Source organism: Strongylocentrotus purpuratus, unplaced genomic scaffold (genome assembly GCF_000002235.5).
Source record: "Strongylocentrotus purpuratus isolate Spur 01 unplaced genomic scaffold, Spur_5.0 spur5_scaffold_19, whole genome shotgun sequence".
NCBI lineage: Eukaryota > Metazoa > Echinodermata > Echinoidea > Camarodonta > Strongylocentrotidae > Strongylocentrotus > Strongylocentrotus purpuratus.
In genome coordinates this window covers 25,055,518-25,072,738 of record NW_022145604.1, presented here as the reverse complement: position 1 = coordinate 25,072,738, position 17,221 = coordinate 25,055,518, and the positions used below count along the sequence as shown (strand labels likewise).

At 37.9% G+C, this 17,221-nt stretch overlaps 1 protein-coding gene across 2 annotated transcripts in view; it reads left to right on the top strand.

Moving 5' to 3' along the window:
* LOC590692 (integrin alpha-6) overlaps window positions 1–17,221 on the top strand; it is a 52,640-nt gene that overhangs the window by 20,867 nt on the left and 14,552 nt on the right. For both annotated transcript variants that reach the window (XM_030990668.1, XM_030990667.1), the window contains exons 9-23: window positions 430–535; window positions 1,642–1,897; window positions 3,214–3,315; window positions 4,530–4,591; window positions 5,010–5,170; window positions 5,836–5,991; window positions 7,272–7,354; window positions 8,494–8,641; window positions 9,167–9,265; window positions 9,616–9,695; window positions 10,376–10,462; window positions 11,107–11,206; window positions 12,316–12,489; window positions 13,230–13,367; window positions 14,548–14,676. In XM_030990668.1, coding sequence (XP_030846528.1) covers window positions 430–535; window positions 1,642–1,897; window positions 3,214–3,315; window positions 4,530–4,591; window positions 5,010–5,170; window positions 5,836–5,991; window positions 7,272–7,354; window positions 8,494–8,641; window positions 9,167–9,265; window positions 9,616–9,695; window positions 10,376–10,462; window positions 11,107–11,206; window positions 12,316–12,489; window positions 13,230–13,367; window positions 14,548–14,676 — 1,881 coding nt within the window. The remainder of the gene's footprint in view (window positions 1–429; window positions 536–1,641; window positions 1,898–3,213; window positions 3,316–4,529; window positions 4,592–5,009; window positions 5,171–5,835; window positions 5,992–7,271; window positions 7,355–8,493; window positions 8,642–9,166; window positions 9,266–9,615; window positions 9,696–10,375; window positions 10,463–11,106; window positions 11,207–12,315; window positions 12,490–13,229; window positions 13,368–14,547; window positions 14,677–17,221) is intronic.

The window sequence follows — 17,221 nt, the reverse complement described above, 5'->3', positions numbered from 1 at the left end:
AAACGGCCTACTAATTGATATATTTGGTAAATTATCATATCGATCCGGTCTGGATAGATATTGCGAATGCACTTCAACATTTGGGCGTATATTCTGCTTTTTTGCGAACTAAGTTGGAAGTATTGCCATCTAAACCTCTGAAGGCAATATGTTAACAATATTGAATGGATATTTTGCACCCAAAAACCTTGAACCGCATTTTTACCACTTCTGGTCTTATACCTTTGAGTAAAATTTAAGACTTCGACTTATATTACGGTATGTGATTTATTTCTTAGAAACACAAAACTTTCTTTTATTTAATTATATATATATATATATATATATATATATATTTTTTTTTTTCTTTCTGTTGAAACAAACCCAATATCAGAGTGGACTTGCCATTTAATTTGTGATTAATTGATTCATCTTGACTCTTTTGAACAGGGCACATTTGAGAACGTTGAACCTATCAAGCTGACAGGAAAGATTGATTCTCTCTTCGGACAAGTCGTCACAAATATTGGAGACATTAATCTTGATGGATTTGAAGGTGAGATATGAAAAGATGAGTTGACTTCAGGGCCCCATCTCACAAAACTTGTCATCTGTGACAAATGACAGTGTTTGGTATAAACTACTGAAATCCTTGCGTATGATTGGTCATCAGCAGATTTGTCACTGATTTGTCATTGAAAAGAGGCTTTGTGAAACGGGTCCCTGGTCATGTGCTTGCAATGTGAAGAAATAATTGAGAAAGGTACATAATGTATTTTTTCTGTTAGATTGTAAAACCATCAAAATGATAAGAAAGTGACCAAACAATGCAGAAAGTCACTGCACACATGAATGGGTATATGGGACGCATACACATGTGGCCTGACAGTTTATCCAAATCTTTCAGCAATGTCTCATCGTATTTTGATTATGAGGGCAATTAGAAGAACAGTCGTTTTCAGGGGACATTTCTAGTTTGAAAATCGTCCTCTAATTATACTTCCCAACTGTCGTGAACTGGATCAAGTTGTGTTATCAAAAGTCAAAGTTGATTTCTAAGATCCCAGCGGCTGGCACCATGATGAGTTTGAGGGTCTTAGTAATATTAGATAACTCAGTGAGGATAATAGAGAGTCGGCAGACTGGTTTGTTATGGTAGACATGTTATTTATTCAACTCCGACGGATACCGGATATTCGGATATCGCATATTCGTAACAATTTCTGGTATGTTAACCTTCCACTCCCTGTCAACGTGCATTACCTCCTTCATCGTTTAAAGGGATCCGGTAACTTTGTCTCAGATTCTGAAACAAAATCCTGGATTTAGCTCATGCTGCAATAATAATTATAAACCTTTAGGTCAGTCAGGAACCCCATGACTATTACAAACCAATCGTCTGTCTGATTATCAAGATATTTATGATTGGAAATTGAAACCAAATTTTGCGTTTGCCTAACGGTTTTCATAACACTACAGTCTATTGGGGAAAACGAGTATGGTAAAACTGGTCACCCATTTTTTTTTCTTTTTTGAGGCACTTCTTGATCATTTTGAAGCGCAATTTTTTTAGGGCTTCAATATTACACCATATTACATACACTGATAACACGTAGGGCCGTGCATCTCAGATTTAACATTGTTAAACGATGCCTTTAACAGACATTGCCATTGGTGCACCGTACGAGAACAATGGCGAGGGCGCTGTGTACATATACCTCGGTCACGGCCAGGATGGGATCAGGCAACCGGCTGCTCAGAAGATCACCCCCTCTGATCTGCCCAACGGGATCAACGGATACCCCTTCCCCAACACCTCCTTCGGATACTCCATCTCTGGTGGGGTTGATCTAGATGGGAACGGCTTCCCGGAGGTGGCCATTGGTGCCTATGAGGTGCAACAGATTGCTGTGCTCAGGTGAGGGTTGATAATTATAATAAATATATATTATAAGAAGTCCTGGGCCCCGTCTTACAAAGAGTTACGATTGATCCAAATCAATCGTAAGTCCTCCAATCAATCGCAAGTTTGCAGTCTCCAATCTCTTATGTACATAGTTACGATTGATATCAATCGCAAATAAGTTATGATTGATATCAACTCTTTGTAAGACGGGGCCCTGAACAGAGCAAACAAAGAGAGAGAGAGAACTGAACGCAGTGCAGAAGAGAAAACTAGTGTATTTTTGTCATGTGATGAGAGGTGGAGGATTGCAGAAGATCTTGATGGAAGGAATGGTAGAGGGTAAACGAGAAAAGGGTAGACAGTGAATCACTTGGTTTGATGATGTCAAGAAATGAACTGGTCTTAACTATGTAGAGAGGTTAGAACAAGGGTACGTGACAGAAAGCGATGGAGGTACATAGATGCCAACCCCTTCTGCAGGGACGGCACTAGACGATGATATTATAATAATAATATTGGATATTTTCATTATTCTCATATCCACCATGCAAGGTGCCTAAGATGCTCCAATGTCATTACCCCAACTCTAGTTAGGCTACTGAATTCGGTGCTCACACCACACAAAGAATTACTTCCTTCCGGTACCCATTTAACGGCTCAGTTGAGACTGGCAAATGTAGATTACTGTATTGCCAAAGGCCACTTGTGACCTCCTGCAACAATTGCTCCATGTCAATTTTCTACACATACCAAGTTCTTGACTTCAATCCTGGACCCAACCCTGACTCCAATTCCGGACCCAACCCTGACTCCAATCCTGGACCCAACCCTGACTCCAATCCTGGGCCCAACCCTGACTCCAATCCTGGACCCAACCCTGACTCCAATCCTGGACCCAACCCTGACTCCAATCCTGGACCCAACCCTGACTCCAATCCTGGACCCAACCCTGACTCCAATCCTGGACCCAACCCTGACTCCAATCCCGGACCCAACCCTGACTCCAATCCTAGACCCAACTCTGACTCCAGTCCTGGATCCAACCCTGACTCCAATCCTGGACCCAACCCTGACTCCAATCCTGGACCCAACCCTGACTCCAATCCTTACCATAAATGTAACCTACAACCAATTGTAACCCTAACCTAAACCTTGACGTAATGAAGCTCCAACCACTTGTCTCAGATGTAAATGTATGACACTCGATCTACGACGAAGAACTATCACCTTGACCACAACACAGCCTTCTCTCTAACCCTTGGCTGAAATTTCTTCTCAAAATTTAACAATCATTGATTTTATTTCTCTGTTCTCATTTGTTCCTCCAGAGGGCGTCCCGTGATCAACATTGAAGCCCAGCTCACCCTCAGCGTCACTGAGCTGGACCCTAATACCACCAATTGCGAATACTCAGGCAAGGATTCCTTGTGGTAAGTGACTGTCTTTACACCAAACGTTTGTTTGTTTCTTTTTTTTCTGCTCTTGAAACTTGTCCATTTTATTGCAAAATGTCACTAAAACCTTTTCTCACTTGTTTTGCCGTTTGCTACATGTGAACAGTGTACACTGAAAGATTTTAAGTTAAACCTGTTTAGACAAATCTTTATAGATCAAATTTGTATTTCCCTTTAAATTGTGTTTTTTATTGAAACATGTGATAAAACAATTTTTTGTGGCTTTGCTGGGAGACACAAGGATATCTTTCTATACAGGTTTCAATGTTTTGACATTTTGTCATGAAATAGTCCAAAAGGTGATGAAAAGTTAAGGGTAATACAAAGTTTTGGGATTTTTAAAAAATTGGTTGGATAGTGATTTTTACAATTTTTATATATTTGGACGCCCCTGCGGATGTATTATAAGCACTAGAAAAGTTAGCCCCTAAAACACTTCAGCTTTCGAGAAAAATTGAATATACAAATTTACCGGTGCTCCCGGTAAATGTTGATAAATTTTAAATAGCGCCTACAGTTGTACACTGGTAGCTGCGACCATGAAACTCTCAGAATGTATAGTTGGGATATATAACTTTCAAACAAGAATAACTAATTGGTCAATTTTATGAATATGTAGTTGTGATATATATTTTCCAAACGGGAACAACTAATCGGTAGATTTCAGTCAAGAAACATTGTTTTATAGCTTAATTAATATCTTGACCTTGAGAGGGAGGTATACAACATAAAGTGTTTATTTACAATTTCATAACTTGAGACTCGATTTCAACCACGACAACCATCACTGAGTATTGTAGGATCGCATATGCTTCCAATATGTTCATTTGAACCAAATTCATGACCCCTTACCAATAAATAAAGAGATGATACAGCCTTCAGATTCAATTTGTAAAATTTATTCTACACAATTTAGAAAACCTGGTAGTGGCATTAACTTTCCATCCTATAGACAGAGAACTGTCTGTTAAAAAATTAGTTCTAACGATACAGGATTTTTTGTCATTGGTACCCAGATGTTACGAAGACATTAACTTAATGTACAAATCTTTTGACATCAGAATGCACATAAGTTTCCTGACTATTTTATATTATTTTATGATTGATTAGACGTACAATCGATTGTAGAATTCTAATGTAACAAGGCACAGAGATGAAGCTAATAGTAATTTCTATTTCTTTCCATATAGCTTTACAGTACAGCTGTGCATGTCCTACTATTGCCTCGCACCAGCATTCAACGATCCAATTAGTAAGTATTATAAGATGATGAATCCTAATCAAGTGATTGGTTGAGAGTGTTCAAGTGACCAGGCATTTATTTTGCCTAACACGTAGTTTTACTAATGACCGGTCATTAGTAAAACCATGTTTAATATAAAACATCATTTTATAAAAAAAATAAAACATCATCTTATAACAAAAATAATACACATCATTTTGTTCAGGCAATAGTAAAATTACACACACTCGGTACCTTCAAAACAGTCCAAACACCCTCGGAGATCGCCTCGATAATGTAGTACTGGATATCTTGATAGCACTATTAACCACAATGCAAGGTGCTCCAAGCGCTCAAACATTGTTTCGTGCAGTAATCAACCTTGACAAAAAAAGAAAAATTATAAGCACAGAGATAATGTCTTTCTGACTATTGTACAATCTTGCAGCCATCAACTTTGACATTGAGGCAGAAGGAGTCCGACGCAGCAAGGTTCTAAACTCTCGGGTGGTGTTTGAGGAAAGTGGAATCTACTCCTTGACTAAGCAGACGCTCGTTATTACAAATGATGATGAAGCCTGTACTCCAGAGTACAATGTTATACTGAAGGTGAGAAAATTACTTGACCAAACTGTTGTACAACACCTGCAACAATTAGGCATGAGAATTTCCTGCGTTTCCGTGGTTTCCCGCTTTTTTTTCAAGAACTAAGAAATTGAAATTTTCTGGAGTTTTCTGTATAGAGCAAATTGTAGAGGAGCTCACAAGAAACATCACAGTGTTGCAAATTAGTGTTTGATTGATCGCACCTTCACAAATTCATAACTTTCTTAAGTTAAATCGGTTTTTGCCAAAACTGTCACTGGCCCGTTTCTCTCATTTTTCTGGTTCTATTAAAATCAACTTAATATCAGGGTGGACCTCTCCTTTAAACCTAATCGTAACCTTGTTCCTAACATAAAACCCAAGTTAATTAAGCATAAATGATGAAATTTGAATTTGCAAATGTGATGGTAGGATTTTAATTATTCATACAAAATCATGATAATTTCAATGTTTTCAACCCAATTGTGGTTTTACTATATGTTGATGCATCTCTTTGTAAATTGATCAGTTTCAGCTCCAATAAACCAATTCAATTCAATTCAATTCTACATTTTTATCTCCTGCAGGCTGGCTACACAGATATTATGGAGTTTCAGCTCTCGAGCTTAATGTTAGATGTATTTTTACGATAAACTAATTTCATTAAATTCATTTCAAATTTCTTGCAGGCTGGCTTCACCGACATCTTCCGTCCCATCCCCATCAATCTGACGTACTACATTCCTGAGGTAGAAGCCGTCATGCCTCAGCCCGGTGACCCCCTTCCCAGTATGACTCCCTTCCCCATTCTCCAGGAGAACACCCAAACGATCATGTTAGAAGAGGTAAGTTCAGTTGCCCCCATCACTACTATACCATTATTAGCTCTTTTCCCACTATTACGCATTTCCTCTTTTTAGCTGCTTTCCAGTGTGACATCTTTAACCCCATTCCACTTCTTCCCCATTTTGACTCATTTCCTCATTTTTGAAGGTTTCCCTCATTTTGACTCCTTTCCCCATTATTACTCCTTTCCCCATTATTACTCCTTTCCCCATTGTGACTCCTTTCTCCATTATTACTCCTTTCCCCATTGTGACTCCTTTCTCCATTTTGACTCCTTTCCTCATTTTGACTCATATCCTCATTTTGACTCCTTTCCCCATTTTGATTCCTTTCCCCAGTTTGACTCTTTTCCCCAGTTTGACTCCTTTCCCCATTATTACTCCTTTCCCCATTGTGACTCCTTTCTCCATTTTGACTCCTTTCTCCATTTTGACTCCTTTCCTCATTTTGACTCATATCCTCATTTTGACTCCTTTCCCCGTTTTGATTCCTTTCCCCAGTTTGACTCCTTTCCCCAGTTTGACTCCTTTCCCCAGTTTGACTCCTTTCCCCAGTTTGACTCCTTTCCCTAGTTTGACTCCTATCCTCATTTTGACTCCTTTCCTTATTTTGACTCCTATCCTCATTTTTACTCCTTTCCTCATTTTGACTCCTTACCCCATTATGACTCTTTTCCACATTGCTTACTCTATTTGTCATTATGACTCGTTTTCTAATGAAATTTTCCCCTATTATGACCCCTTCCCCATATCAATTCCTTTTTTAATTGTGGCAACTTTACCCATTATCACCGTTTCCCTTTATGACTCCTTTCTCCATTTTGACTATTTTCCTCATTTTGACTATTTTCCTCATTTTGACTTCTTTCCCCATTTTGACTCTCCTTCCCATTACAACATTTTTCCCATTGTGACAATTTTCTCCCCATTATGATTCCTTTTTCCATTATGACTCCTCCCCATTATAACCCATTTCCCTGTTTTCACTCCATTTCACATTATGACACCTCCTATAATAATAATAATAGTGGGTTCTTGTTTAGAGGTCATGTCTGTCTGAATTGTTATATATTTGTAAAACTGCGAAAGAAAGAGAAAATCAAACAGAAATAAATCAATCAAATCAAATCAAATCAATTGAAAATCCCGGCGCTCCACAATTATTACCCTGGCTGTAGCATGGCTGCCATTATGGCACTCTAGCATTTCAGGTAATGATTATTAATGATTATTTCCCCTCTTCAACTCTGTTGCCTATTGTAACTCCTTCTTGACTCCAGGTCATCTTCAGCAAAGAATGCGCCAAGGATGATGGCCTTTGCATCACTGATCTAGATGTCCGTGCTTCAGTAGATCTTGAAGGGTGAGTCATTGAATTCTGTCTGTCTAGTCATTTTTACAAAGAAGTTTAAGTCCTGCTATACTTGAAACATAATATGTGAGCTCTTGTGACAATTGAGAGAGAGAGAGAGAGAGAGAGAGAGAGAGAGAGAGAGCAAGTAAGCCTGGGATATAAGCATCGTTTTTTACCTAATTATACACTTATGACCTTTAAAGGTATTACAAAGTTTTGGTATGGGGTCATGAATTCGGTTCAAATTAACCTATTGGAAGCATATGCGTTCCTACAATATACATTGATCGTTGTCGCGGTTGAAATCGAGTATAAAGTTATGAAATTATAAATAATAAACTCTTTATGTTGTATAGCTCTCTCTCAAGGTCAAGATATTATTTAGCTATGAAACAATGTTTCTTCACTAAAATCGACCGATTAGCTATTCCCATTTGGAAATTATATATCCAAACTACATATTCTGAGATGTTCATGGTCGCAGCTAACATTATACGGCCATAGGCGCTATTTCAAAGTTATCATAATTTACCGGGAGCACCGGTAAATTTTGATATTCAATTTTTCTCGAAAACAGAAGTGTTTTAGGGGCTAATTTTTTTAGTGCTTATAATACATCCACAGGGGCATCCAAATATATCAAAATTGCAAAGATTCACTATCCACCCAATTTTCAAAATTTCAAAACTTTGTATTACCTTTAACCTTTATACTCTATTACTCGGTTAGCTGCAAAAAGTCTCAAGGAGTGTCCACATTACTAATTAATGATAGATAGATAGAGATCTTGTGTGTGATAATGATTTATTGACCTATGACCTTTCAGTTTAACCTTCATACTCTCAACTTTTAACCTTCTCCCAGTACCCCACCTGTGCTGAAGGTCAATGACCCACTGAAAGTCTCAAGTGTAAATGTTGCCAAGAAATGATCAGCCCGTGTTTAGTAATGATTTACTAACCTATGACTTTTAAACTTCATACTTTGACCTTTAACCCATCCCCCAGTACCCAACCTGTTCTGAAGGTTGGTAAGCAGCAAGAAGTCTGAATGAGTGTGAAAATTGCTAATAAATCATAGATAGAGAGACTGTGTGTGAAAATGACCTATTAACTTATGAACTTTAAAATTCTTTGATCCTTCCCCAGTACCCCACCTATTCTGAAGGTCGGTGAGCAGCAGGAAATCTCAATGAGTGCGCACATTGCCAACAGGGAAGAGGATGCTTATAATGCCAAGCTGGTCGTCACCTATCCTGCCTACTTGGGATTTATTTCCCTCTCATCGGCTTCACAGGTACAGATATACAATTACGGTAATCCTATATATAAAAACCATTTAATACAGTCCAACCTGTATGTAAAGACTATTGAAAGCAGTCAAACCTGTTTGCATATCAAGAAAACTCCCCTTGTCTCCCAAAGAGTCTTCGGGTGAGGGTAAAGTGAGCTAGTGACTTTACCATATGGGGGAATGCAAAGCATTGCATAAGGCCTTTCGGTCATAAGACCGAAGACAAATCCTGGTGATTGACAACACCTGTTACTGGGTAAACACCCAAAAGGTGTCGAATTCCCAATAAGAGCCCACTCCTATGCTTCTTTAAAGCCCATCTGTACTTTTTTACAGGAGGGATTAGACCACCCTGCAAGGACACTGACAGGTGGTTATCTCATCAAATAAGCTCTCAATTGACAGAAGAAAAAGAGGATCATGGGGGACCAATGGTCACGTATTAGGCATTGTTTGCTATATAGAGCGTGCAAGTAGCTATAGTAGTGCAGTGGGGCTTTAATGAATATAATGCTCCTTTTCTTCCAGGCATTCACTGCTGACTGCAACCCAGAGCCATTCGAAGAAGGAGCCAACGAGACCAGTATCATTTGTGAGCTTGGCAACCCATATTCAGAGGGCTCAGTGGTAAGTATCAGAGACAGGGATGGAGGGATGAATAGATGGAAGGATAAACGGATGGAGGGATAGAGAAATGATGATTGGAGCGATAGAAGGATTATAGAAATCTGCCAACCCTCGCCCATTTGGTTTTGCAGAATGAGCTAGGTGGAGATACAAGAAATAGAGGGATGAAGAAATGATGATAGAGTGATGGAAGAAGAATTGACGGAAAGATTAATGTCTGTTTATCATGCTTAATTATAATGGAAAAAAATTACAGGAAAATTAAAAAATAACTCAAAAAAACGACTATTAAACTTAATAACTCAACCTTCTCTTTGATAAACAAGTGTATACATGTTCTCATTATACAGGATTCATTCGTCGTGCTTTATGATGCATCGTCAGTGCCTCCAGATGCTGAGGTATTCAACATCACCCTCGTTGCTTCCTCGTAAGTTACAACTGAAATCTGCTATAATAATGATACAAAAGGTGCTTATAAAGCGCCTACCACCGAAGTCTCTAAGCGCTATAGCAATGACCAATAGAAAGACCGCCTGGCAATAAAGATTGTTCTTTATTAAGACCACATTTGTTACTTCCCTTGAAACACAGAATAGGAAACATGTTTAGCATACTGCCTTTTTGAAAAAAAAGGAAGGAGGAAAAAAAATATCTTCAAAATGGCTGTTAACATGAGTGCAGTACACATGCAACTAGTGCCCTCATCAGCAAATGTATGTGTACTGCTATTCTGATTTGCTTTATGGCTTTGTACTTCATAGGTAAGCAAAGTAACAGGTATTTTGTTGATATTTTTTTTGGGACCCCTCACTGTTATGTGCTCGCCTAGGAAATCATTGTGTTGTGTAGACAGTTTCGACATCACAACAAATTATTTATCAACTGGAGCTACGAACAAAAAGTAGAAAAAAATCTATTACCCTACCCATCAAACAAAATGTTGGTGAAAAATGAATTTGTAAATAATAATTATTTTAGTATACTAAGTAGTATTATAGTAATAATTAGTCATAATTATTTAGTACAAGTATTATTTTTATCAGTGACCACCACTTTGTACAGTACTATTTATTCATCTCAATTTATCTGTCTTTGTGTTTTATGAAGGACCAACGATGCTGATTCTAACCCAGGCAATAACCAATACATCATCACCATTGAGGTCGAGAGTATCACTGACATCCTCATCAGCGGGTAAGTCAGAGGTCAAAGGGCAATTTTTGTTGGGTTTTGTCTTTATACAGGTCCCTTTCAGATTGTCTTATTAAAGTTTCCTTCAATTCTATTATTGATTGTTGTTAAGTTTGGTGAATGTATCGCGTGTTAAAAAATAAAATTGTTTCAAAATACAACGCTGTAGACCTTGTAGGTATCTGTCTTAGGATTGTTTTTACGAGGATATTTTATGAGTACTTAAAAAATGAGTTGGGTTGAATACATGTAAGATATGGTAATGTTTTGTTTATAAGAATGAAGACAATTATAGTTTTGAGGACGTGGATCTGATTTATTAAGGGCTGTAGGAAGCTGTAAAGGGTATCAACAAACAAAAATATATTTTGCTCTGTTTGTTCAGTGTTGCTATACAAGTCCTGAATATATAAATGAGCATACATTAAACTATGTATTAACAATTCTATTAGAAGAATAGAGTAAGTCTTTTTAGGGCAGATCGTAATTCACTTTTTGGAACTTCTAGGTTTTAATCCCTTATGAATTGTACTTGTAAGCTTTCAATGTTGCGTTGTATGTCTGATTTTGTGTACTTTGAGGCCCATGTTGTAGTATTGCAATTTAATTCCCTTTTTGTGTGTGTTTATATTATCATTTTTATACAGTAAGGGACCAGAGCAACTTTACTTCAGTGGTCAGGTGATTGGAGAAAGTGCGATGAACTATTTTGAAGACATTGGATTGGCCGTTAATCAGAGATGGACTGTAAGCAATCTATTAACATTTCTATATAAGAATTATGACAAAACCAATGCTTTTGCTTCAGCAGGAGGGGCCAAATATTTCCAAACTTTTAATCTTGATGACGATTAGTCAAGTAATGGGAGCACAAAATCGGCACATGCATGTAAACTTGGAAGGTCAAGTATTACCATGAAGCAGAGATTTGATTTGATCTCTTTGAGTGCTGGAGATGATATTCTTGATAGCGTGATTGTTATTGGTAAACTTAGATTTAGTTGTAATGTAAGGTTGATTGTTATGACACAATGTAGTTCTCTCAGGCCTGATAAAAACCCGATTTAAATTGGTTTCCCGATTTTTTTTATTTTTCCCAATTTTTTCCGGATTTTTTTTTTTTTTTTTTTTTTTCCTTCCCTATTTGATCCTGATTTTCTCTATTCTTCCATATTTTGTGCTATTTTTACATATTTTGCCCTATTTTTCTCCAATTTTCTTACTCGTAAGGGGGGAATGTTGTTAGATGCCATTTTTTCCCCGCGAATCCTCTTTTTTTTTTTTTTTTACTCAAGGGGGGCGTGGTTGAGGGGAAAACAAGAAACCTATTTTTTTTTTAGTGCTCACTATCACCCCTGTCTCTGTTCAGATATTCAACAAAGGGCCCAGAGCAGTCATTTGATCTGAAATTTGGCATCTGGAGTCTTTAACAAAAAAAGGGATTTGGTATCTTTGTCTCAGATTCTGAAACAAAATCCAGGATTTAGCTCATGCTGCAATGATAATAATGAACCTTTAGGTCAGCAAGGAACCCCATAACATTTAAAAGCCGGTCGCCTGTCTGATTATCAGGATATTTATGATTGGAAATTTCAAAAGCCATTTTTATAACACTACAGTATACTGAGGAAAATGAATATAGTAAAACTGGTCACTCAAAGATTTTTAATTTTTTGAGGCACTTCATGATTATTTTGAAGCGCATTTTTTTTAGAGCTTTGATATTAGACCATATCACAGACACTGATAACACGTAGGGCCATGCATCTCGGATTTCACATTGTTAAACGATGCCTTTAATGGCTATTATAGTTGGAATGAATGTCATCCATGACACTATGTTTGTCTCTTTTTAGATATTCAACGAAGGGCCCGGAGCAGTCAACACAGCCAGAGTGACGATTGACTTCCCTTATGAGGTAGCTAATGGTAAATGGTTGCTCTACATGACAGAGATGCCTTTCGTTGAAGATAACAAGGGTTCTTGCAACGTCACCCCAGCAGTCTATGTCAACGAGCTAGGACTAAAGGTAAGGTCCGAGGAGCAAACTTGCTCCAGGCCGTTTAAAGAGAAAGACCAAGATGGTGTCAGCACCATGCACGATTAGGGCATTAACGTTATATGTCTGCTGCACATTTGCAATAAGCTGAATTCAAAATTGACAAGAACATTTGTCATGTCAATTTCATGTGCTTATTTTCTTTGGTATATCATTTTTGTTGACTCTTTATTATAATAACATTATTTTCATCAGCAGTAATGATTTTACAATAATAATAATAATAATATTCCGCTTTTATATAGTGCCCAATACATCGATACAATTATGTGTCTAAGCGCTTTACAGATACATTATTACCTCGGTCATCGGATTTGGGCTTACCTGCACACAATGTATGCACATTCTCCACTCCATGGGGAGCATTCCGGCCAGTCGCCATTTTACAAGCGCACTCTTCCTCATTCAACACATTAACCTTAGCATCCTACCGGGTACTCATTTAACACCTGGGTGGAGAGTGGCAAATGTAGATTAAAGTCTTGCTATAGGACATTAGTGCAAAGACAGATTTAGAGACTGATCACACAACCGTCTCTTCAATTTCAGCATTCTTCTATTAATCTATGAATGCATTTATCAGAGAGATAGTATTGGCCATTGTAACAGTCCTCTTGAAGGCATCCGATTTGATATATTACACTATGCATACAATCGTAAACGTTTGATATAATGCTTTGTTTGCATCCTTGCTAATTACTTCTCGGCAGCCCAAGAACGGAGGGGGTGCCTACAACCCAGTAGCCCCAGGTACAGGGGGGACAACGCAGTCAAGGAAGAGAAGGGAGGCAGAAGCAGAGGCAGTCACTTCAACCAGAGAGCTGACAGCAGGAAAGGACATCACACTTGTAAGTAGATGAAAGGGAAAGTCCATTCTGAGTTGGTCTGATTTTTATGTCATATTGAGTTTGTTTTAATAAAGCATAAAAATGAGAGAAACAAATGAACGAAAGTTTGAACTATATCCAATTAAAAATAGGAAAGTTATGAATCTTCTAGTTGTCATCAGTGAAACGCTAATCAGAGACACTGTGGCCTATTCTGCGAGCTCCTCTCCAATTTTCTTTTTTTTAAATTGTTTTTTTGCTCAAACTTCCACTGATCTGTTTCTCTCATTTTTCTGCGTCTATTAAAACCAACTTACTATCAGGGTGGGCTTCCCTTGAACCATTTTACTGCTGTGGACTATCGGGTGTGGGTTGTAATTGGGTCTTTTATCAAGATTAGGGTTAGGTTAAAGTTATGTTTAGTGTTTGGTCCAGGGTTGGATTAAGGAATTATTCGAGTGAAGATGATGTTACGAACCAATGGTAGGGTCAGGGAAATGTGTAGCGTTTGGTCGAGGGTTTAAGTTAAGAATACAGCTAGTAAAGGATGATTACCACAGAACGATTGTCGCCCAAGCATTCTCAAAGGCATTGTTTAAACTACCTTAAATTTGTCCATTGCCTTTAGTAATATTGGACAATGGAAAGGTTGTTTTTCTTCATAAGAATTCATAATGGGTTCAATAATTGCGAAGTTAGATATCATGGAACAATATCGGAACAGTGGGATAAACATTAACTTTTTCACTGCCATCCACTGTTTAAATCACTCAAATTTATATTGTATCTACATGACATTCAAAATGGGTTCTTGAATTGTGAAATTAGATATAGTAGAATAATATCTCTACCAATTTAAACGTGACATGCTATGCTGGCAAGCTTGTCTTGTGAGTGTGGTGCAAGCTGACCCTAAAAATACTTTCTTACAATGATCCTTCATGTGATCCTCAAATCCTGTCTGTACACTCTGTACAGTGATTTTTTCACACAACATTCCGTTGAACGAGTTACTGTCTATAGATTTCTTCTCATGTATAAATGCCATGTGTGTCTTGTTTAGGACTGTAAGGCCGAAAACAAGTACTGAACATAATAGAGTTCCTCTGCGTACAGTGATTTTTCACATATCATTCTGTTGAACAAGTTACTGTATACAGATTTCTTCTCATGTATGAATGCCCCGTTTGTCTTGTTTTAGGACTGTAAGACCGGGACCGCACAGTGCTTGACCATCATTTGTGATCTTGACCCTTTGACCAAAGAAACAGACATGAACGAGGTCAACATCGTTGTCAGGTCAAGACTCTGGAACAGTACTTTCCTTGAGGTAAGAACATTGATTCAAATGATTTTATTTCTCATGCAAAATATAATATAATGAATAAGCATATTACACACAAAAATATGCAATGAAACGACAAATGCAGACATGCCAACCGTTCCGATTTTAACGGAACTGTTCCGTTTTTGAAGTTTTTATAGCCCTAAAAAACGGAACGTTCCGATTTTGGGGAATTTGGCTTTCCATACATAGCATTGATCTGATCGAGTGCTGAACGGATTGCATTGCGCAAGGTGCATGCAGCGTGCACCGATATGTACGTACAGTGGCAGCGTGTTGCTGCGCGCCACGTGCACTCTGATATGTGTTTCCGTACGTAACATTTCCGTATGTAAATACTTGCGCTGGCAAATCTCGTAAGTATAATTTCTATACGTTTGCATGCGCATATCAGCATGCATGCATTCGCTATCGCGGCTAGCGCACCGTATATGCATAGGGTCCCCATGCAAAGTACGTGTTTCGAGGTACCGTATACTTTGTGATTTGTGATTTGTCTCGGAAGAAAATCTGTCAAAATGAGCGGAACAGCAGCAAGACGAATTCAGAAGTACAAACAGGAATACAAGGAACGATTTCCCTTTATTAGAGCAAGCACAAAAGGGGAGGAATATGCATACAGCATTTATTGTCGGCAAGATCTAAAGATCAGTGGTGGAGGAGCCAACGACATTATGAGGCACCTATCCAATAAAAAGCATAAAGACAATGAGCAAGCCGAAGTGAATGCGTCCAAGACATCGAAGAAATTGACATCATTCTTCGGCAAGAAGGAAGACACTTCTGTTATCAATGCAGAGGTTTGTTTTACCGATTTTTTAGTAGAGCATAGTATTGCCTTAAATGCTTAAATAAATTAAAATGTGGAATTCACTTCAATCACTTTTTTGTTTGGTATGACACAAAAATTACCCATAAACTTGGGTTGAATTTTAGGAGAAATGGTCCCTAAAATAGGCTCAGATTGCACCAGAGAGCATCTGGAAACCCAGAGCTTCCAGGGCCCTAAAGCGGGCCCTGGACCCCGGCTAAAAGGACTTCGCGCTTCGCGCTCGTGATGTGCGCTTCGTGCACATAGTGTACAGATTTCGACTTTTCAAATGTTGGCATGTATGCAAATGTAATAGAAATAGCACAAGAAAAGAGGAACTAACTAGAAGCAGAGCGTGTTGAAGTGTTAGTTCCTCAGATCTGTTTTACAATATAGTATGGCAAGTATACTTAAAAAAATCAATAAATAAAACAAATATATGAATTTAACCCCATCCTGTCATGGGTTTGTGTGGGGTGTACCAAGAAGAAGGTCATGCAAGTTAACCCTTTCAGGACAGGATTTAGTTTTAGGGCTTAGTCAATCACATATTGTTCTTCAAATTGGCAACAATAATATATTTCTTTTATCGCTACAATGATTGAACAAAATGCAATGTCTCTGAAAACAAAGAACATGGGGAAGAATGTTGTTGAAAAGGTTTTAAATGGCCAGATTTTATCCAAAAAATATGAATTTTATTTTCTCAATGTTTTGCCAATTTAAGGATTTTAAAATAAGTTTTCCTTTTTGAAATTCCCAACATCTAACCTGGTATTTATTTAGGACTGTGAATAACAGGTTTTGAGCTAAACCACAGAATGTAGAACAATTGTTGCGAAAGGGTTAAAAAGATGTGGCCATCTAATGTTTAAACTGGAACTTTCACCAATTATTATTCATGACCATTTTAAATATGTTGGCAGTTTAGAAAATTTACATGTTTATTCAATAATTTTTTTTCATGAACCTTTCACAAATCTGTCCCCTCAGATGATGATGTGTTTCAAATACATATATAGGTCTGATGATATGAGCGGTTCTAAAATGCCAATATTATTATTAGTTCCATGAGTTTTATTTATCTGTCATTTATTAGGCAATGTTAAACACACAATGAATATGAAGGAATTAGAAAGTGCTAATGTTAGCAATTAGCAATAGATATTGCTCTTTGCGACTAATGTCCATGGGCAAGACAATCTCCTTTTGTTCCTCTCTGCCTAGGCATAGTACATGTAATGGGTATTTGGTGCGGAGATATTCCTTGAGGACCTTATCATGGTGTATTGAACGCTATATAAAAAAACAGATTATTATCATTATTATTAGTAAGAACTTGTTAAAGGAAGTGTAGCCTGGCAACTGCTGGTTAACGCCATCTACGTCTTCTTTTGGACAACTGCACATAAACGAAAAGACTTCATTAACGGTAGTCAGCGGCTTAATCTCGAGATGGCCAGCGTGCCTGCACGTGATTGTTCCAGTCGCATTGTCTGTAGTCATATTATACCCGATTGGCCCCGAGTCAGGCCATGGGAAAGACACGTAGTCTCGTCATGCCATACTCCCTTTAAGATACTGATGGGGCTAGCCATGATGTATGAGACCATGTTATTATCATCATTATTTTGTTACAGTCAAAACACTTTTTTTCTTCTTATGTCACCATTGTGTTGCCAGGATTACATCAATGCCAGAAATGCATTGAGCACCTTA